Source organism: Dasypus novemcinctus, chromosome 2 (assembly GCF_030445035.2).
Source record: "Dasypus novemcinctus isolate mDasNov1 chromosome 2, mDasNov1.1.hap2, whole genome shotgun sequence".
Lineage (NCBI taxonomy): Eukaryota > Metazoa > Chordata > Mammalia > Cingulata > Dasypodidae > Dasypus > Dasypus novemcinctus.
Genome location: NC_080674.1, coordinates 98103967 through 98126300, shown reverse-complemented (window position 1 = coordinate 98126300; position 22334 = coordinate 98103967). Strand labels below are relative to the sequence as shown.

At 40.8% G+C, this 22334-nt stretch overlaps 1 protein-coding gene across 3 annotated transcripts in view; it reads right to left on the bottom strand.

Moving 5' to 3' along the window:
• The window catches only part of FAM81B (family with sequence similarity 81 member B), a 59244-nt gene that overhangs the window by 31169 nt on the left and 5741 nt on the right, over positions 1-22334 (bottom strand). For all 3 annotated transcript variants that reach the window (XR_011646267.1, XR_011646266.1, XM_058284801.2), the window contains exon 4: positions 913-1156. Coding sequence is in view for 1 of the 3 variants with exons in the window: in XM_058284801.2 (XP_058140784.2) it covers positions 913-1156 (244 nt within the window). In the remaining 2 variants the exon portion in view is untranslated. The remainder of the gene's footprint in view (positions 1-912; positions 1157-22334) is intronic.

Genomic DNA, 22334 nt, shown 5'->3' with positions numbered 1-22334 from the left:
GATCTGTTTAACTTGATTTAACCCAAACATTTTCTACTTTCTTCAGGATTTTTTTTCCTTTAATATCTTAAAAATTATCCATTCATCTAATTAAGAAATATTTCTGGAGTTTGACTACATGCCAGGCATTGTTGTTATGTACACTAGGGATTTAGCAGTGAGCAAAACAAGGTCCCTCCTCTGTTGGAGATTGCATTTTAAAGGGGGAAATTAAACAATAAACAAACAGACCAGGCTACGTTGTGGTAAGTGATATAGATTAAAAAGTAGGTTTAAGAGAGATTGAGCCTGATGGGGCAAGGTGTGTGTTTGCTATTTTATAATGGTTCAATGAAATTATCTTAGATAAGTTGATATTTGAGCAGAGACCTGAAGGAAATGAAAAATAATTCATAGGAATATGTAGGGAAAGATGACTCCAACCAGAGGGAATAGCCTGTGCAAAGACCCTGAGGCTGGAGCATGATTAGTACATTCTAGGAATAGCCAGAAGGCCGGTATAGCCAGAGTGAAGAAGAGAGGGTGGAAAATGGGGTCACAGAGATACTGGGGGTCAGATTATGAGCCAGGATTGCCAACATGTTATAAAAACCTTCTTGAAAGGATTACATTAATAAAATCTTGGAGATTTAGAGTAAAATAAGCACCTTAACACACTATCTGGCATAATGTTTAGCAACAGTCTTTGCTGTCATAAAATAGATATATAACAAATGTTCTTTGAATAGAAGTTCCTTCTACGTTTTGGCATAAATGAGCATTTGAAAAATTGAGTTGTTTCCCTCTGGGGCAACTGAATTGTAATCATTCAAACTTGAAAAATGGCTACACATTTCCATAGTTGAAAAATAACATTGGTGGTTGATACTCTTTGTCAAGCCATGGCACTAAATATGGGAAATGGAGAACTACCTCAATGTTTTGGCTGAGTTTTTTGACGATGCTGGTAATGGTCTGGATATGACTTTCCAGTAGCTTCCTGGCAAGTGACTCCTCTTTTTGAAAGCCATGGGTCCCCTGAAGACAAGCAGAGATGTCCTCCTTGATGCGGAAGGCTTGTTCAAGGAGGAAGGCTATGGTGCGCTCTTGGTTGTTCAGTCTGTTTTCTAGCTCACCTTTCTGGGTGTTCACAATGGCAGGAAGAAAAGAGTGACTCCTGGTCAGGAAAAGGAAACAACATCAGGGACGTTACAAGAATGAGCTGGAGGAGCCAGGATCCAGAACTTGCATCCTCACTTCTACCTCTTTATTTTATCCCCCAGGATTTTAGTAGGATTGAGTGCTTACAAGATTAGAATTTAGATTTATGTCTTATCTGAAAAGCAGATCCGACTTAAGCCTTCATCTTGTGTTATGAATTTTCATTTTTCTTAAGCAGGAATTTGTCTGTAAACTATGCTGGTAATATTTCAAGCCAAACAGGTGTGTGTGTGCATAGATACCTGTATTAAAAATATCTTTTACGTACTACTTTAACCTAGAAACAATTTGAATTCTTTTATCTTTGAAAAAGTAAAATTGCTTATGTTAGAGAATTTCCCAAAGTGTCTTTCCAGTAATATAGGTCACCACAAAAGAATTCTATGATCAAATCCATTCAGAAAACACTGCATTCAATATCCTTCTTTTGGTGATTCACATTGTGTATTAACATATTAATGTTCAACAGTCTTATTATAGTTTTATAGATAAGGAAAGTGTGATGGTTAGGCTATTGTGTCAACTTGGCAAGGTAATTGTGCCCAGCTGTTTGGTCAAGCAGGCACTGGGCTAATTGTAATATAAGGACATTTATGGACTTCAGTCATCAGTGAGTTTACTACATATATGGCTGATTACTTCTACAATTAACCAGGGAGATTGCCATCAGCAATGAGTTGCATTTTATCCAACCAGTTAAATGCTTAAAAGGAGAAGTAATTTCAGCATTCAGAGAGAATTTCCCAGCTCACCTTTGGACAGCCGACGTCTCCCGGAAACTCATCAAGGACTTTCATTGGACTTATGCCAGAGCCCCTGGTTTGTAACCTGCCTGCGGAATCTGGACTTATGCACCCTCATGGTCATGTGAGAGAATTTTATAAAATCTCACACTATTTACAGATATCTCCTGTTGATTTTGTTTCCTTAGAGAACCCTGACTGATACAGAAAGTAATTCATGGAGTAAACAATTAGTCCTAGGTCACCCAAAGCCCACATGCTAATACTTGGTTATACCATCCCCAAGCACAGGGCACTCCTCAAGCCATTGTGTGCATTGATTTCTGACCTCATGGTAGGACACATTTTGTGTATGTGAACATGATAATAATCAGTTGAGTCTATATAACTCAGACTTAGAAGCTTTTTTTTAGTTTTGTCTGGAATGCTATTAAATTTCTTAGGGATTTATTATCTTATGAGTAGAGAAGTAAAATTAGAAAATTTCCATGATGCTTAAATAAGTATCAGATGTTGTGACAGTTTGAAGTTTTGTGAATTCCAAAAAAGATCATGCTCTTTAAACTAATTCATTCCTGTGGGTGTGGGATCTTTTGATTACATTAGATTCAGTTAAGGGACCTTTGATTATATCATATCTGATTAGATCCTGTAGGGCCCTTGGATTACATCCTTGAGATTTGATGTGGGTTAGGTCGCTGCCCTCTTGCTAAAGTCAGAGACACACAGAGAAAGGAAGCCACCATTTTGACCCTGCCATGTGAATGAAAGGACTTCAGAATCACCTACAATTGTAAAAAAAAAAAAAACCATAAAACCCTAAGAGCCTGAGAGAGAGGCCAGAGGCTGGAATCAGTAGAGAACCTGAAGAAACAAGGCACCCAAGAGGCTAGGCCTATGGAACAGCTTGAAACTGAAAGAGACAGTGAGCCTAGAGGGGAAGGCAGGGACCTCGGCAGGCACTGGCCACCATCTTGCCTTATCACGTGGCAGGAGTCTCCCAGCAGCCCACCTTTGGTGAGAAAGCATCTCTGATAATGCCTTGATTTGTACATTTTCACAGCCTCAGAACTATAAACTTTTACCCTAATAAATTCCTGTTATGAAAACCAACCCATTTCTGGTATTTTATCCAGCAGCCTTAGCAAACTAAAACAGATGTCATATAAAGATACTTAAAATAAAACTTGAAAAAATTTTAAACTTGCAAAAGTAGATGCAATTACAATTTTACAGCACTCTGTTTTAGGAGTTTTGCTTAAAACCTTTATAAACTGTTGTAACAGAATATACTTCAAAAAACACTGATTTGACATTATTGCAGTCACAGGCAAGACTTGTCCTGTGAAATGGTTAAAAGTATTAGGTCAAAAAGTGGGATGGTTCTAGTCAAGCAGATTCAGTTTTTTTTGATTCTTAGCTACAAGGGCATTAGTCTAGCCGGCTTTTCAGACATCCTCTGAATCAGAATCCCTTATAATCATCTTTTCTGTAATAGTTATAAAACAGAATTAGGGGGAAAATATTAGATGTGATCTTATAGAATGACTTTCAAACTCTACTCTGAAGGACAATGTACAGAGGTGCCTTGGGAGTTGTGAAAGAGAGAAGGGCCCAGCTGGAGGGACTTTAAGCTTTCTCTCTTCCACCTTATCTGTTTAACACAGTGAGGTTTTGTGTGATTTTTCATTGAAGAAATGATTTTACTATCAGTGATGTTGAAAATTCCTGATCAAACAAATCCCTTCATTTTACAAACCCAGAAACTGAGGTCCAGAGTGGTTAAGTAGCTTGCACAGCGATCTATTTGGCAGAGCCGGGAGTCGTCCAGTACCCTGCAACCTAGCCCAAAAACCTATCCATGATGACACCTCTGAATGGCAACAAAATGTTCTGTGAATATCATAGAAAGAAAGAGCAGCCTTAAAAGAAATGGGAAATTGGCCTTTATTAGGGGCAGGGAATAAAATGATGAATAAAAGAGCTAAGACCCCTGCCTTCTAGGAAGTATCTATCTATATCTACATACCTATGTAGATATGTAGATGCACAGTATATATATATTTTTAAAGAACTGTTTTATGTGCTAGATCATAAAACGCCAAAGCCAAATAGTTCGCATTCATTCCCACTGCAAAAGTCAGAATACTATTGTGTTTTGGGCTAAAGATGATGGTTTCTGAATGTGAGAGTATCCTGGGGGCAGCAGATTATAAGAAGCCAGTTTGTAAACATTATCATTTCTGCAGCTGGCAAGTTCAGCTAGGATTGTGTTTAACTGTTAACCAAAAGAAGAGAGTCTTGTGTAATGAGGAGTCCAGAGATAGATGGTCTAGGCCGGCCTGGGACAGCTGATTAAGGAGGCTGTCAAGCACCAGGCTCTTTCTAGGTTTCAGGTGTGCGAGTGTGACTGTCACCCTTAGGCTCGCAAGGTGGTTGTTCTACCTTTAAGCATTGTGTCCAAATTTCAGATAGAAAAGAAGAAGGGAAGAAAGGCAAAGAATAAAATGTGTGTGCCAGATGAGCTTGTTCCTCCCTGCACCTTGTAAATCAATAGAACAGCTTTTCTGAAAAGACTCATCATGACATATCTGTTTATATTTTCTTGGCTGAAATGATGCCACGTGGCTGCCTCTTCTAACTTTTATTTTTTTCAAGTGGCACATTGCAGCAGCTTTAACATAATTGGGACTTTTATTATCAAAGACCAAGTTGGAGTGAAGGGGTAGGGAATCTGTATTGGGTTGAATACCATGGTATTTGCCATGTGCAATTTTCCCCCTCCCCACCTTCAATTTATATCAAGGATTGTTGTCAAGGTGATTAAAGAAATAAGAAATTGGTTTTCTCCCTATTCATTGTTTGCTCTCTGCTGATTAATCTGCAATTCGGATTCCTTGGACAGTGCTACAAGCTGGCTAAAAGTTGGCCACAAATGCCATTATTATTCTAGAGATAGATGGTTGCTCACCAAGGATCGCTGTGTGTGAATAGCAAGGCTTGCACTGACAGGGAAGGTTAACAGAAACTGGTTGGAGTATTTTACACAGATAAAGAAAATGTAATACATTGCTTTCTTGTAGTTTAGTAATTTAATGATATCTTTTGAAAACAGTGTCCAAAAGATGTATAATGCAAGCCTCATATGTAATTAAAAAGTTTTTGTAGCCACGTTAAGAAAAGCAAAAAGAAACAAGTGAAAAATGTTAATACTGTATTATTTAATCCAATATATCTAAAATAATATTATAACACATAGCCAGTATAAATGTTATTAATGGGATATTTTGCATTCTTTTTACATTGTCTTTGAAATCCAAAGAAATTTGGATTTCAAAGATAATATATTGTGTATTTTACCTTTAAAACACTTCTCAATTTGAACTAGCCACATTTCAAGACTTAATGGCCACATGTGGTTAGTGGCTATTGTATTAGACAGCACAGTTCTAGAAGCTAAGAACCAGAAAGTAAGAAGAAGATATCACTGAGCAGTCAAAAGTGATACCACCATGTCCATATACTACTCCTACACTTTACCAATAATTATGACTAATATCTTTGAGCACTTAATATAAGCCAGGTTTTGTGGCCAGCACTTTCAATGACTCATTTAATTGAATATTCACAATAATGCTGTGAAGGGTATATTAATGTTACCTCCATGTTATAGATGATGAAACAAGGTTGAGAGGGATTGGGAACCTTGTCCGAGTTCACCCAACCGATGAAGGTGGAGCAGTATTCAACCTAAGCAGCCTGACTCTGAGTCCATGCTTTTCTTGATATATTATAAACAAGGAGAGCTTCCTGCAACCGCTACTTCAAGCTTACCCTCAGATTGTGCTTATTCTTATTGTACCCACTATTCTAACAAGCCATGTCGGATGGTTTCTGTATTGACATAAATGTAATATCTGGTAATTTCATGTTGAGGCAAGGGCGGCCTACTAATAGCTGGAAGAAATGATAGCTGAAAGGAATAGAGTAACAAAAGAGGCAGGCTAATGAAAAGTAAACAAAGGAAATTAAAAAAGGAAAAGACAGATGCTAGGGCATTTAGTAAGGGAAAGAAGCATGTAAAATCTTGATAGCGCTGTTGGTGTTAATATATCCCTTCCCATCACAGATAAACTTCTTGAAGGAGTAAACTACTTTTGTTGTGCATTTCCTTACTTGTGAGTTGTTCTTCATACTCTAATACCCAGCTTCCTGTGCTCTCTGTCGGTCTGTCTGTCTGTCTTTCTCTCAGCCCTATGGAAAGGACCAAGTGATAAGGAACTGAGGCCTGCCAACAGCAGTCAGCAAGGAACTGAGGAGTGCAGCAGTAAGCCCGTAAACAATCTTGGAGCAGATCCTCTAGCCCCAGCCCAGCCTTCAAAGGACGGCACTGCCAGCCCACTTCTTGACTGCTGCTGCATGAGACACCCTGAGCCAAAATTACCCAGCTAAGCTACTGGTGGATTCCTGACCCACAGAAACTGTGGCATGATAAACAGCTGGTTTTCGTTTTTTGCTTTTTTTAAGATTTATTTTATTTATTTCCTCTCCTTCCCCTCCTCCCACCCTGCTTTTTTTGCTGTCTGTGTTGTCTTCTCTTCTCATTTTCTCTCTAGGATTCACCAGGATTCGATCCTGGAGACCTCTGATTGGGGGAGTTTTCCTGTCAATTGCGCCACCTCAGTTCCTGGTTTCTGCTGCACTTCACCTTGACTCTCCCCTGTCTCTCTTTTGATGCGTCATCATCTTCCTGCGTGACTCTCTTGCGCGGGGCACTGGCTCACCATGTGGGATTCGCACAGGCACTTGTGCAGTCCCTGGCTCACCACGTGGACACACACATGGGCACTGACTTGCCACATGCACACGCTTTCTCTTCTTCTTTTTCACCAGGAGGCCCCAGGGATCGAACCCAGGTCCTCCCATATGGTAGGTGGAAGCTCTATCAATTGAGCCACGTCTACTTCCCTGTTTGTTTTTTAATGTCACTGAGATTTGGGATAATTTACAGCAATAGATAAACACAGACTGTAATCTGTGTGCAAAATGAGGAGGGTCTGAGACAAAAACTGGTAAAACTGGACATAGAGAGGGAGGACAGACATTTTAGCTATTAAGAACTTAAAACTGATAGAGCTTTGGGGTTAGATTGGAAATGGGGCAGGGAAAGGGAGAGAGTCGAAAGTTTCTGATTTGGGCTTATTGAATGATGATGCTTTGCATAGAGACTGAAAATTTTAAAAAAAAGAATTGGATTTAGGGGGAAGAATATGAATGTGAGATATTTATAGGGCATTCATACGAAGATGTCCAGTGAACAGTTTAAAATGTGTCTTAAGAGAATGATCTGGGCTGCAGATAGACATTTGGATGTTATCAGAAAATAAATGGTCCTCAATGCCTTGGGCGAGCATAATGAGATGGTCTGAGTTGGCAGTGTGTGTGTGTGTGTGTGTGTGTGTGTGTGTTGGGTGGAGGCTGGCTTGGAGGGGTAGAGACAGAATTTCAGAATCACATAGGTAGCTTCAAAAAGAAGGGTCTCGCCACCTCCCCACCCACCACGGCTCCCACCCCACTCCAGACTCTCCAACTGTTTAATGAATATCAGATTCCTCAGAAGAACTGGAACACAACAATGTGGAGAACAGCTGGTGGGGAGAAAATAACAAGGGCCCAGCCCTGGGAGTGCTGAGATTTAGGAAATCCAGTCTAAGAAAGAAACTGAAAAAGAAGGAGGCCTGGAGGTAGGAGGAAAATGAAGGGAGACTGGTGCCTGTAGGCAATTGTCTGCAGTGTCTTATCTCTCTGATAAATTAGAAATGGGATGAGAAGTGCCCACTGAATTTAAGAATACTCTGGTCATTGGTGACCTTGGCAAGAATAGTTTCAGTGGAATGGAAGGCAGAAGCAGAGTATCATAGAATGAGTCACAAATGGCAAGTAAGGAAAGTTACAGCTAAGGTATCTTGCTCCTTGATGAAGTCTATCTGTGAGGAGAAGGAATAATATATACTATTGTCACAGGGGTATCAGGACTTAACACATTTCTTTGCCCTTATACTAATTTCATCTTTTTCTTTTTTAAAATATGCTTTACTTTTGTGACCTAGTCTCTGAAGCTATAAACCATCACTTCTGCTTTTGTCCATTCCCTGGAAGTGAGTCATTAAATCAACCCCACATTCAAGGGGAGGGACATTATGTACTTCTTGAAGTAGCAAAGAATTTGTGAACATTTAAAAACCTTTGCACTGTCAAAGCCATCAAGCTGGCCTCTGCCTCCACTTGTGCCTTTCCCTGGACCCCCTCATCCCACCGCCATCAATATAAGTTTTCTGCAAAGCAAATCTGGAGTTGTTCTGAGGTGGTGTTTGAGGGCCTGAGAAATGGTAGGAGTTGTTCTGTGGGACTCACAGGAGAGATTTTGTTCCCATGGAAAATACTGCCAACCCCATGTCCCAGTGGTCCTGACGTCTCTGTAGAGCCCTTAAGTGAGGCTTCCCAGACCACAGTGTACCTCAGCTCAGCGGCTCTGGCTGGGTCTTCAGAGGATCCATTCAGCTTCAGCCTCCTGAGAAAACTGAAGCTTTCAGTGTATGAGAGAATTAAGATCTAGCATGAACATGTCAGCTAAAGTAAATCTGCTGCTATCTCTAGAGGAACATGATAGCTCATGAGAGACACAGCACAGAAAAAAGAGTCCATGACACAATTCTTTTGGGTTAAAGAATTCCTGGGCTAATTATGGCTCCAACCCAAGCATGGACTACCACCACCTATGGCTTCCCATTCTTCCTCTCCCATAAAACCCTGAAGGATCTAAAGGGAGAAAACGAGAAAAAACTGTGAGATGGTGATGGTGTGACTGTGTTAAAGTAGTAAATGTATAGAAGGCATAGTGGATGCTGTGAAGTGCCACTCAGATCCCTCTTTAGGAAGGAAGGACTTAATCCTCCCCATTGCTGGGAATGCTGCCAGCTGACAGAGCTCAGCTATTAGCCTTCTCTGGAAATTGCCTTGTTGAAGAGAATCAACTTGGCCAAGGTCATGTATACTTCATGGGGCATCTTACATTCAGTGTTTGGTCAGCATGGAGTTATAAAAACCTGGCACCTTGTTCTCACTCAGAATGACATTGAAGGGACATCCCAGTCTCAGAGTTCCCTGTGGGGTCAGCTGAAGTGCTCACCGGTACTGCATGATAACACAATTTTTCCATCTGCCCAATTCTGCTTTCTTTCCTTCTATTCCACAGGTGTTGATTCAAGAACACTCCATGATAAGCCTTCTGTTTACCAATGTTTGTCGCAAAATCTCTTTCCTGGGTCATGCAGCCAGAGCCAAGTGGCAGCTCTGCCCTGAGGCAAAGACAGTACAACAAGGCTGTGGAAGGATAAAATGGGGTAGAAGGATCCTAAGTTCTGCTCTTGCTTCCTCCCCTTGGGATAAACAATATCTACTCATGTAAAATTTTAGACTCAATCTGGGTGTCCTCAAGTGTAAGATCAGAGCAGGGCAGAAGGCCTGGGCTGGTAGGAATTTGAAAGCAATCACAACAAACTAGGTGAAAAACTGGCCTTGGCAGTTGCTTCCATACTACTTCACATCCAAATGCCCAGAGATGGGGAAGCAGCTGCTCGCCTAAAGTTGATTCTTCCTGGTTATCAAAAGGTGAAGGCCTGAACAGAGGAGTTATTTTGTAGAACAAAGAGTGGTTGATTGTAGTTTTATGGTTCCTGGGACTCATTCATATCCTATACCTTGAACTCATTAAAATGTACAAGACCCCACTGGAAATCAGGGCCTGAAATCCCTAAGGGGAAAATGAGCTTACTGTTCAAAATAAGACGCTTGAGGATCACAGCCTTTGAAAACCAACTAATTAACCTACAAACAACCTTCTGGATCAACAGAAGAAAAAATAATAAAATAGATGCAACAAGAAAAGATGGGATAAATATGAAAAAGAAAATAACTGAAGAATGAGTTAGTGATTTGGAAGATAGAGGAAATTTAGCAGAAGGAAGAAGGAAAGGCCACACAGAATTTGAAACTCAGTATGCTTGACTCGAAAATCATAGGTTAACCTTTACTCCCACATAGTCCTATCATTCCAGGTGGTAGCAAGCAGAAACAGGGGACACACTTCGATTAGTGTTAATCATATGACCTAACAGAGTGGCAGCAGAAATGACACCTAGTGGTGTTCCCAGGTTCCAAATCCATTCCCTCCTCAATTCTTTTTTCCTTTCCTGGCCCTGACCACCATCATGTCTTCTATTTTTTGCCTCCAAACAGAGATCGCATTTTCCACACAACAGGTAGAGTGGCTTTTCTAAACTGAAAATGATGGCATGTGCCTACTTAAAACCCTCCAATGGCTTCCCATTCTCTAAGAATGAAATCCTTTCTCTCCTTTCACACCTTGTCTCCTTTTACTCTCAACCACACAGGCCTTCTTTCTGTCCCTCAAACATGCCAAACTAGATCTTGGTACAGAGTCTTGGTGCTTGCTGTTCCTTCTGCTTGGAATGCTCTTTCCTTCAGTAACCTCAAGGCTGCCCACTTCCTATTGGAACCTATATACTCCTATATAGTCTCAATCCCAATCCTTTCCTCAGAGAAGACTTCCCCTCAATCACTTCCTATCCTTATCTTCTCCATAGCACTTGCCATTTCCTATAATTATACTGTTTGCTTGTTTGTATTTATTTTCTGTCTCCTGTTACTGGAATGGGAGCTCTTGTGGGCAGGAAGTGTTTTTTTTCACCACAATGTACCCAACAGTGAAAAGATTACCTGATCCAAATTAGGTGTTTAAAAATATTTGTTGACTTATTTCTGTAACTTGACTCTTCCCTTAAGGCTTAGTTGTTGAAAAATTGGAGAAAAAAATGATTCCATAAAGCTACAGGTTGTTGGGGCCTCAAGGTTTACAATTTAATTATGAGAAGGATCAATACTACCCTCTTCCCATACTTCTCATTTCCCCAAGAAACACAGCCTCAGGCTTGGCAAGATTCCTCTTTCCTATTACCTGCATACCTAAGGTACCAAGAAGGCTTTTCTAAGGGGTCAGATTCCATCTACCACTCATTTTACTCAAAAATGTTTTTCTGGAATAATACCAAATAATACATCATTTTTCAAAATTCCATTCCTCTAAAATCCCAACATGCTGACCTTGCTATCCTGAGTCAGAGGCAGCTAGGAGGAGGATGTCGGTCCCAGCTGAAGGTGAAGACAGCCTGGTGGTGGATTACAGACTTGCTCATGATTTTCCTCAAGCTAGTACTTCTTCAACCCATCCACACAGGCCTGTCACCTGAGTTGCCAGTGAAAGTGTATTTATTTTTCAATCTTCAGCCCTATACTGACCCTTGAAAATGATGCTGTATTCACAAAAATTTTTTAATTTGCTTTTTCTTAGGTGTTCCTGATGTGGCAGACTGTATCCACACAAAAGCCATTCCCCTCTTTGCCTGATTTGGTTTACCCTCCTGTCCCCATGTCCTTTGGTGGGAGGAGACAGCAAAATCACTGTGGTCTCATTCTTTTGGGCTGAGGTTGCAATTGGTTTATATAGGAGCATGCAAAGCAATTCTGACCAAAAAGATGTAAGGGGAAACCTGTTGTAGGACTGCTGGGTGAAGTGTTTTTGCCCTTAAGAAGACACACACAGGAAGAAACTTCCCTCTCTTTGCTGGATGTCGTCTGTGTGATGCCTGGAATTGCTGACACCATCTTGTGATTATGAGGGAAAAGAGGATGGCAGAAAGGAAGGAAACATATGGGTGTTTGATGATGTTGTTGAACCTTTGAATTAACCAAACTAAATTATTTTTGTTAAGTAAGTTACTAAGTATCTTTACATTTAGGCCATGTTTTTGGATGGGTTTCTGTTAAGTACAAGGGGAAACACTTTATCTGTATCTAATACCTGACCAACAAAAATGTCAGTTGAAACAGAAAAAAATCAAAGTATTTACTGATATCTATTCTAGCTTACAATATGTAATGTTTCTATCCCTTATGGTATTTAGTTTGATATAGTGTTTCTTATGGAGAAACTTGAATTAGTTGAATGGGGAGGTGTGGGTATTAAAAAATGGAGAGTCCTTGGTCCCACCCACTAAATCATAACCTTTGGGCAGTTGAGGGAAAGTGAGTATATGTTTTGTTTTTTTTTAAGATTTATTTATTTATTTATTTATTTCTCTCGCCAAGTTGTCTGTTCTCTGTGTCTATTTGCTGCGTCTTCTTCTTTGTCCGCTTCTGTTGTTGTCAGCAGCACAGGCATCTGTGTTTCTTTTTGTTGCATCATCTTGTTGTGTCAGCTCTCTGTGTGGGCGGCACCATTCCTGGGCAGGCTGCACTTTCTTTTGCGCTGGGCAGCTCTCCTTATGGGGTGCATTCCTTGCACGTGGGATTCCCCTACGCGGGAGACACCCCTGCGTGGCACAGCACTCCTTGCGCACATCAACACTGCGCATGGGCCAGCTCCACATGGTCAAGGAGGCTCAGGGTTTGAACCGCTGACCTCCCATGTGGTAGGCGGACACCCTAACCACTGGGCCAAGTCCGCTTCCCAGTATATATATTTTAAATAAGTTCTTAAATGATTCTATTATATTTAAAAGACTGAGCACCACTAATTTATTTAAGACTGGCTTCTGAATTAATGGCAAATATAAGGCAGGATATATAATGAAGTGCTGAAGGTGAAATATGGAATATGACCTCAAATTCTATAGATGTTCAGAAGCAGCTTGGTAAGTTGGAAAGGAAGACAGATTGAGGGTACAATACAGGCTCTACACTTATCAACCAAGTGTTTCAGTTCCTTCATCTTTAAACAAGTTCATTAGGACCTTCTTTGCTCTAGGACTGTAAGTTCTAAATTATATAATGAGAAGCTATAGTAGGGGGTGGTGTCCAGGGTTTTGGGGGGCTCGTGTGCACTAACTCTAGGGGAGGTGTTGGCTGATGTCAAGACTGGCTGAGACTTCAAAATGAGTCAAGAGGTCATCAGAGGGGTCGTACTTATGCACATCTCAGCAGGATCTCATAGACAGCCAAAGTAGATACTACCCCAGGTAGTCATGCTCTTGAAGGCTACAGAGATACCCAGGTCCTACATTATGGCAGATGGCTCTGGAGTTTAGTGCCTTGCCAGTGAGCCCTACTTTGGAATTTGTGCTCCCGAGTATGACGGAGTTGAACACAGATGTGACTTCTCTGTGTCCTCTTCTGTCCCTTTTATTGAGCCCGTGGTTGGTGCTGGGGTTGGTGTATGTCCAGGAGACTTGAATCTCTGGACTGTCCACTTGCCAGCTGGGCCCTGAGCCCCTCAGTGGAGTTGCAGCACCTACTTTACAGTTCATTGGACTTACCAAGGTCAGCTAACAAGAAGGTAAGGAGGGACAATCACATCAAGGAACAAAGAGAGTGTACAACTGCAAGCAAGAGAGTCCCATCCATCAGCCATATGGATTGAAGTCCCCTCTCAATTAGAGGTGGAGTGGGCATCACCATCCCAGTGTCCTTGCGACTGGGAAATGAAATTTGGACTAGAGTGGACTTACTGGTATTCTACTAAAGAATCATTGTGACTCTAGCAATGGAAGAAAATATATCACTGATATGGAGACAGTGACCATAGGAGTTGCTGAAGGCAGGGAGAGGGAAAAAGAGGTGTAACATGGGGGCATTTTCGGAACTTGAAGTTGTCCTGAATGATATTGCAGGGACAGATACAGGACATTATATACTCTGCCATAACCCACTGAATGGACTGGGAGAGAGTGTAAACTACAAGTAAACTATAATCCATGCTGTGGAGCAGTGCTCCAAAATATATTCATTAAATTCAATGACTGTACCACACTATAGAAAGAAGTTATTAATGTGGGAAAAGTGGGGGATGTGGGGAGTGGGGCATACAGGAATCCCCTATTTTTTAAATGTAATATTTTGTGTGATCTATGTATATTTTAAAAATAAAAAAATATATTTTAAAAATCATTAGCTATTAAGGAAATGCAAATGAGAATCACAATATGATATCATTTCACATCCACTAAAATGGCAACTCTTAAAAAATGGCAAGTTAAAAATGTAGGAGAGAATGTAGAGAAATAACAACATTCATTCATTGATGGTGATAATGTAAAATAGTGGCAGTTGCTGTGGAAGACTGACAGTTCCTCAGAAGTTTTGGTATAGAATTACCATATGAACCTGCAATCCCACATTCTAGGTAAATATCAAAATGATCTGAAAGTGAAACACAGCCAAGGTTCACAGGGACATTATTTACAATTGCCAAAAGATGAAGGCAACCCCAGGGTCCATCAACCAATGAATGGATAAATAAAATGTTATATATACCTGAAATGGAATATTCTTCAGCCATAAAAAGGAATGAAGTTCTGATAAATATGACAACTTAGATGAACCTTAAAGACATGTTGAGTAAAATAAGCCATATACAGAAGGACAAATATTGTTTGAAACAATTTGAATAGGCAAATGCATAGAGTCAGAATCTAGAACAGGGTTACCAGGGTCTGAGGTGGGGGTAGGGAATGAATAGTTAATGCTTAAATTGTACAGAGTTTTATTAAGGTTGATGATAAACTTTTGGTAATGGATGGTGGTGATGGTCGCACAACATTGTGAATGTAATTAACAGCATTCAACTATATATATGAATATGATTAATAAAAGTTTTTAGGTTGTTAATATGTGAATAGAATAAATTAAAAAAACAAAAGAAGGTACAATGTAGATAACCCTATTGTAAATGATGGAATATAGTTATTAATACAATTATAAAAATGCTGTCATGAATTCTAACAAGTGTACCACACTAATGCAAGGTGTATTGTGTATTTTATGTAAGGTGTTTCTGTATAACTACAACTTCTCTAATTAAAAAAAAAAATTTCTGGGAAGCGGACTTGGCTCAACTAATAGAGAGTCTGCCTACCACATGGAAGGTTTACAATTCAAACCCAGGGCCTCCTGACCCATATGGGAGCTGGCCCATGCGCAGTGCTGATGCGCGCAAGGAGTGCCCTGCCACGCAGGGGTGTCCCCCGCATAGGTGGGCCCCACGTGTAAGGAGTGCGCCCCGTAAGGAGAACCACCCAGTGCAAAAGAAAGTGCAGCCTGCCCAGGAATGGTACCGCACACATGGAGAACTGACACAACAAGATGACGCAACAAAAAGAGACACAGGGGAAACGGACTTTGGCCCAGTGGTTAGGGCGTCCGTCTACCACATGGGAGGTCCGCGGTTCAAGCCCCGGGCCTCCTTGACCCGTGTGGAGCTGGCCCATGCGCAGTGCTGATGCGCGCAAGGAGTGCTGTGCCACACAGGGGTGTCCCCCGCGTAGGGGAGCCCCACACGCAAGGAGTGCACCCATGAGGAGAGCCGCCCAGCGCGAAGGAGGGAGCAGCCTGCCCAGGAATGGCGCCGCCCACACTTCCCGTGCCGCTGACGACAACAGAAGCGGACAGAGAAACGAGACGCAGCAAAAAGACACAGAACACAGATAACCGGGGGAGGGGAGGGGAATTAAATAAAAATAAAAATAAATCTTTAAAAAAATAAAAAATAAAAATAAAAAAAAGAGACACAGTTTCCAGGTACAGCTGACAAGAATACAAGCAGACACTGAGGAACACACAGCGAATGGACACAGAGAGTAGACAACTGGGGCAGGGGTTGGGGGGAAGGGGAGAGAAATAAATAAAAATAAATCTTTAAAAAAATGTGATTACTAAGGCTAAGAGAGAAAAAATAAATCTAAGAAAAAAATAAAAAAGACTGTATCCAGATAAAGCAAGGAGGTAGAAGATCTGGGCCAGCAAAGGGACTGTGGAACTGGGCTGCCACCTCTGCCCAGATGCCAGTCTGTGGTCCTGCCAGCCAGGCTGACTCACAACAGAGGTGTTGACACTTGGTGCATTGAAGAAAGCCTCTAAGGGGGACAGCCCTTACGCTAGGGAAATGTGTTTGCCTGCAGCCACGAAGACATTAAGTGGCTTGTTCCAACGTCGGACTGTCTTTCTTTCTTTTCCCTTACCAGTTTGTTTATTTTAAAATGTTAGTTTATATCTATCTTTCTTTTTTGAACTTCACTTCCATTATTAATATTTGTGTTTTTATTATTAGAGTAGTATTGCTTATTAATAGTGCTTAAGGAACCAGCAAATGATGTTGTGTTTAGTTCTGTTTGCATGCTTCCTACAAGGTAAAAAGTAGAGCTTATTTTGTTTTCCTGTTTCATTGCCATAAGGAAAGAGGATGTTGTTCCTGATTGACCTATCTAAATCAACAACTGGAAGAACAAACACAGTCTTCTAAGAGACGTTCTTAAAGATATTATTCAAACTATCAGGTCATCTAAAAGGTTAAAAAACAGGCTTTTACCAGTAATATGAAGTGACCACCCTCATTCTTTCAGTAAAAAAAAAAAATCTCGCTGCTTTCTTAGTACGTTCTATCTGTGGGACCTACATCTAACTTTAGCTATGAAGGGAAAGAAAGAACTGAATATTCAAGACTAGTCCAGATGGAGTTACTAACCACAGCAGGAAGAATTCCTTTGGGGCCTTTTCAGAGAGAAATTTGAGTTTCACATAGACCATTGGTTATGTAGCTGACAATGAATCTGAACAGATTTCCCACAGACCCACTTCTTTCTCTCCACAGTTCAGTGTGACTTTCACCAGCTGCGCTGTAGCTGGCAGATGCATCGGTACACAGAGCCTCTCACTTCCCTGCCTGTTCTGTTCTTGTGAACATGGTACTAAATTTACTTAGGAGATTCTAATAACTATTTTAGCAACCTGTAATAGAAATTTGAAAATTTTAACCTGATTCTGGGAACGCAAAAGGGCAGAACTGAAGGAAATAGTTTACATTCCTGTGAGAAGATCTATTATGGCTAGTTACATTCTGAGTGAATAGAGTTCTTCTGTCTGTACATATAAAGTGAAATTTCAGAGAATATTCTGGAGTCTCACAAAAATAACCTGTTATAGTGTGTGTATGTGTGTAGCAATGAAATTAGAAATATATTTTCCATAGTTTCTCCAATGCTTGTTTATAGCCACCCCTGCCTTCCAAAGAAGATGGGTTTTGGAGCTGTTGAAGCTTTTTTTGCTGAGTTTAACGTAGGGTTGGATGCTCTGGGGAGTAAGAGGCAATTCAAGCGTCTATGGGCACGGTCCAGGAAGACGCAGCAAGAGTTCAGTGAGGCTGGGACTGCCGGGGCCTGCACAGGGAGAGCCAGGAGAGAGGACTCCAAATAGCGGCATGGCCAAGAAGACACCTGGACAGTGAGACTGCTGGGAGATCTTTTCCTGTGAAAACTCTATATTATATGAGACAAACTTCTCATATTCAGTAAAACTGCTGATAAATTTACAAACTTAATGATGCATATGGCATGACTGACTTGCTTTCCTGTGGAAGCATCAAGCTTAGCATGGGTTCGCCCTCCTGTGTGAATGAAGGATGGTGGGTATGACGGTTGGACTAATGTGTCAACTTGGCCAGGTAATGGTGCCCAGTAGTCTGGTCAAGCAAGCACTGGGCTAACTGTAATACAAGGACATTTCATGGACTTTAATCGTCAGTGTGTTGATTGCATAGATGGCTGGTTACATCTGCAATCAACTGAGGAGATTGCCATCAGCAATGAGTGATGTCTCATCTAATCAGTTGAAGGCCTTAAAAGGGGAAGTGATTTCAGCATTAGGAGAGAGAATTCCCATCTCTTCTTTGGACAGCTAGGATCACCTGGGGAACTCATCAAGGACCTATATTGGGGCACCTGGTTTGCAGCCTGCCCTATGGAATTTGGATTTGTGCATCCCCACAGTCTTGTGAAACAATTTTATAAAATCTCATACTATTTACAGATATCTCCTGTCAATTGTATTTCCCTAGAGAATCCTAACTAACATAGTGGATGAGGCACAACCTATGTAAACTGTAGCAGCAAATTGTTCTGATAATGTTTGGGGTTCCTATAGCATTTTGAAGTTCTCTTGAGAAACCTTCCCATGTTACCCTGTTATTTGGGGGGGGGGTGCATTATTTGAGTGTCTGGGGGAAGGACCCTCTACTTGGTATGAAAAGACCTGAGTTCAAGTTCTGCTTCTGCCACTCACTACCTTTAAGTTAGGTTGTCCAGAAAAGGGCCTGCTCTCTGTCCTGTGGAGATAAGGACTTCTGCCCTACCCAATCTGCTAGGGGGATCCATTTAAATAATGTATCTGGGTGCTTTGTTAGGGCTAAAAGTGTCATACTCGTGTTATACTGATTATAGGGTAAATCATTTGAAGGGACTTTCTAATCCAGGATGAATGTAAGGAATTTATTATACTATCTTATTTATATATGGTGCTTATAGTCAACCTTCATAGATATTATTTCATTTCATTCCCACAACTACATGGTGACATACATAAAATTTTTCTCAATTTAGAAGGAAACTGTGGTTTGGAGAGATAAGTAACTCTGTTGGGAAATGTTTTAGCATGCCTCTTCTGGCTCTTTCTCCTACTTCACAGCAGCTTTGTTTAAACCAATTGGTGATGCTTGTTATATTTGTGCTTTCCTCCGAGGGCTGAGGTGTGTTCATCCCTCTCCTTTTTAACAACATGTAATTTGCGCCCACATCACCTCTCCTCTGCCTAGCTTACTTCTCTCCCTGGAGTCCCTCTGATCTTGAGATCTGAGACTGGTCTCAGCCCAACCTCACAGAGAGTCATCACACTTGAGCTGAAGCTCTTATGTGTGGAAAGAATCCAGAGAGCCTCCTGGGGTGGAAGTGACTGAGCTTATAGGGAGGGGAGCAGTGAGAAGATGCTAGAGAGAAAAGGCCAAAAGACTGTGCTGCGGCTGATGGCAACTTCTTCCAGGTGCATCTGTGATGCAGCAAATTCAGGCCCCCTACATACCACAGAGGAGCACCGATGGAGGAAGGTTGGAAGTCTTCTATGCTGTGTGGGAGGCACCGGAGAGGAAGACAACATCCATGTGAGTGTGCACCTGCGCACACGTGCATTGTGAGGCAAGGTGGCGAAAGTTGTGGCTAGAATAGTGGCTAAGAAAATAGGCTTTGGGGTAACAAACACAGATTCCTGGGTTAGAATCGGTTCTTCCAATTATGATCTGTATGATCTTGGGCAAATTACTTGACTTCTCTGAACCCCGGGATCATCCTCTTTAAAACAGGGACAGTTTCCACCTCACAGAATTATTGTAAGAATTAGATGAGATGATTAACACAAGGTTTGACAGAGATTAATAACTGGAATCTTTAACAGTGAACATGGTTGGTGGGGTCAGGAGACTGCGCGGGATGAGGGAGCATCCATTGGGTAATAAAAACCTTGCTAACAACTGAATGCCCCATAGATACCTTTTTTCATAAAGTGTGCAAACAGTTTTGAGCTTTCTCACCTGGGAGTTAGTTGCCTTCAAAGATGGAAACAGAATTAGAAAATAAAACCAACCGAACCTGATCTTGAAAGATCTCCAACCTAACGTCTTATCCTATAGAAAGCTAAACCAACAAAGTATTGTCTTTCTTTTTTTGTGTTTTATAATGTGAATTCTCAATCTTCACCAGGAAGCAACAAAAGCAATACATCACAATATAATAAAATGTCTGCTATGCTGCTAAGAAAAATCCTTGAAAATGAATACTGTTTGGGCCCTAAGTGTCATATTCTACTAAAAAGACATCATCAATCATTTATTATTTTGCCCATTTGACTTACTGAAAGATTGATGCATCCAAATTTTAAAAACCATTCTTTGGCCGTCATCCATTCTTCATCTTCCCAAAATATTCTCCTGATAGAATTCCTGAAATATATATTGGATATAGCCCAGCCCAGACATTTCTTCAGGAAAAACAATTTCATTTCCCTAGTCTCCTTTTTGTTCAAGTAATTTAGAACTTTCTCCACGGGCAGCACAAACTCAGGATTCATTCCATTCAGAGACTTTCAAATCAAGTCCAGATAGTATCATAGGCCAAATTCATATTTCCCTCCTCTTTGCTCCAGCCATACTGTCCTCCTTGTATTTCCTGCCATACAACAGGAATGCTGCTACCTTAGGAATTTTGCTCTTCCCCAAAATGTCTACATGGCCAACAACCTGTGTAGCAGTTTGATATGGTTATGAATTCCAAAAATAGATATTGGATTATATTTGTAATCTGATCTGCACCTGGGCATAATTGAGTTACGATTAGAAGGTTGAGTCCCCACCCACCAAGGGGTGGGGACTCACAGATAAAAGGCATGGCAAAGAACTGAGTTAAGGGTTTCTGATGATGGAATTTTGATGTTGGAGTTTGATGCTGAAGACTTAAGCTGGAGCTCTGGGAAGTCAGCAAGCAGAGGAAAGAGAAGCCAGCCCCAGGAAGAAAGGAACCCAGGAAGCCTGAACCCTCGCAGATGTCGGCAGCCATCTTTCTCCAAATAGACTTTGGTGAGGGAAGTAACTTATGCTTTATGGCCTGGTATCTGTAAGCTCCTACCCCAAATAAATACCCTTTATAAAAACCAACCTATTTCTGGTATTTTGTATCAGCACCCCTTTGGCTGACTAATACACCCTCACTTCCTTCAAGTCTTTGCTCAAATTCCAACTTCTATGAGTCTACCTACAGGGCTATGTAACAATGCATCTCTCTCTCTCTTGCTAGAATGGACACTGAATGAAAGCAGGGATCTTTGTTTTTTTCACTGATGACCCCCCAAGTGCCTACACAGAGTCTGACATATAGCAGGTACTCAATAAATATTTTTTAAATGAATAAATAGTAATAATCAGTTTTTGAAGACCAGAGAATCTTAGAAATGGAAGTGACCTTGGAAATTATTTGATTCAGTGCTGAGAAATTTTCTTTCTGGGAGGATCAGTTAAAGGAAATACAAACAGACTTATGGGAAGAATTTGTTTTCCATTCAAAATTAAATCCCTTGAGGGAATAACATATATTCTTAAAACTTAGTCACCTACTACATTACAGAGAAGAATGTTTGTGAGAAAAGGGACATAAAGTAATATGTGAGTAGAGTTGAGAAGTAGCAAGTAATGGCAGCTCTCTAATCTGCATCCTGGAAATGAAATCTGGATCTTATTTTGAACCCAGACTCAGGCTGTCATCATTGATCATTTGAAATTCCTATCCTAGTTTATAGAGGAGGATAGACTGTTCAAAGAAAAGGAGAAATATTCTTTTTTCTCAAGGTCCTGTAGCCAATTAGAGGAAGATTTAAGAGAAGACCTTAGGTTTCCTTCCACCAGCAGAAGAAAGAAAGCTTTGATGCTTTTCTGCTCAAGTAAGCGTAAAAGAACGGAGGTGAGGATGGTCAACCACCACACCAAGAAACCGAGAGAGTCTACAACTGCAAGCAAGAGAATCCCAGCCATCAGCTATGTAGGACCTAAGCTCCCTCTCAATTTAGAGGTGGAGTGGTCATCACCATCCCAGGGTCCTCAGGATGGAGGAATAAAATATGGATTAGAGTGGACTTAATGGTATTCCACTGAAGAATTATTGTGACTCTAGCAATGGAAGATAAATTGATGTAGAGACAGTGGCCACGGGAGTTGCTGAAGGCAGGGAGAGGGAAAAAGAGGTGTGATATGGGGGCATTTTCGGGACTTGGAGTTGTCCTCAATGATATTGCAGGGACAGATACAGGACATTATATATCCTGCCATAGCCCATTGAATGGACTGGGGGAGAGTGTAAACTACTATGTAAACTATAATCCATGCTGTGTAGTAATGCTCCAAAATGCATTAATCAAATGCAATGAATGTATCACACTAATGAAAGAAGTTAATGTGGGAAGAGTGTGCGGGTGTGGGGAGTGGGGTACATAGGAACCTCTTATATTTTTTAATGTAATATTTTGTGTGATCTATGTATCTTTAAAAAATATATAATAAAAAATATGACAAAAAAACCCCCCACACTGATACAGTGTCATAAAACCAGTGGATGTTTGGTAATTGTGAATCAAAAAATGTAGAAATCAGAATTATTTGTTCTATAAATAATTGCAAGCATCCCATCTTCCCCTGGTTCAGTGGTTATTAATATGATATAACATTTAACAAGTACTGATAAAGTGCAAGCCCTGGTCCAACTTCCTGAGATCAAGATGGACCCAAATATCCACCACATATGCATTTTCTTAAGTGTGTATTTGTAACCAATCCTTTTTCATAGGATAGGTGTTATGTCTCTTGTTCCTGGATTTTTGCTTCTTTGTAGTTGTAGTTATTTGTTTTTAGTCTTAACTATAAATATATCCATATTGGTTTGTTTATAAGGCAGA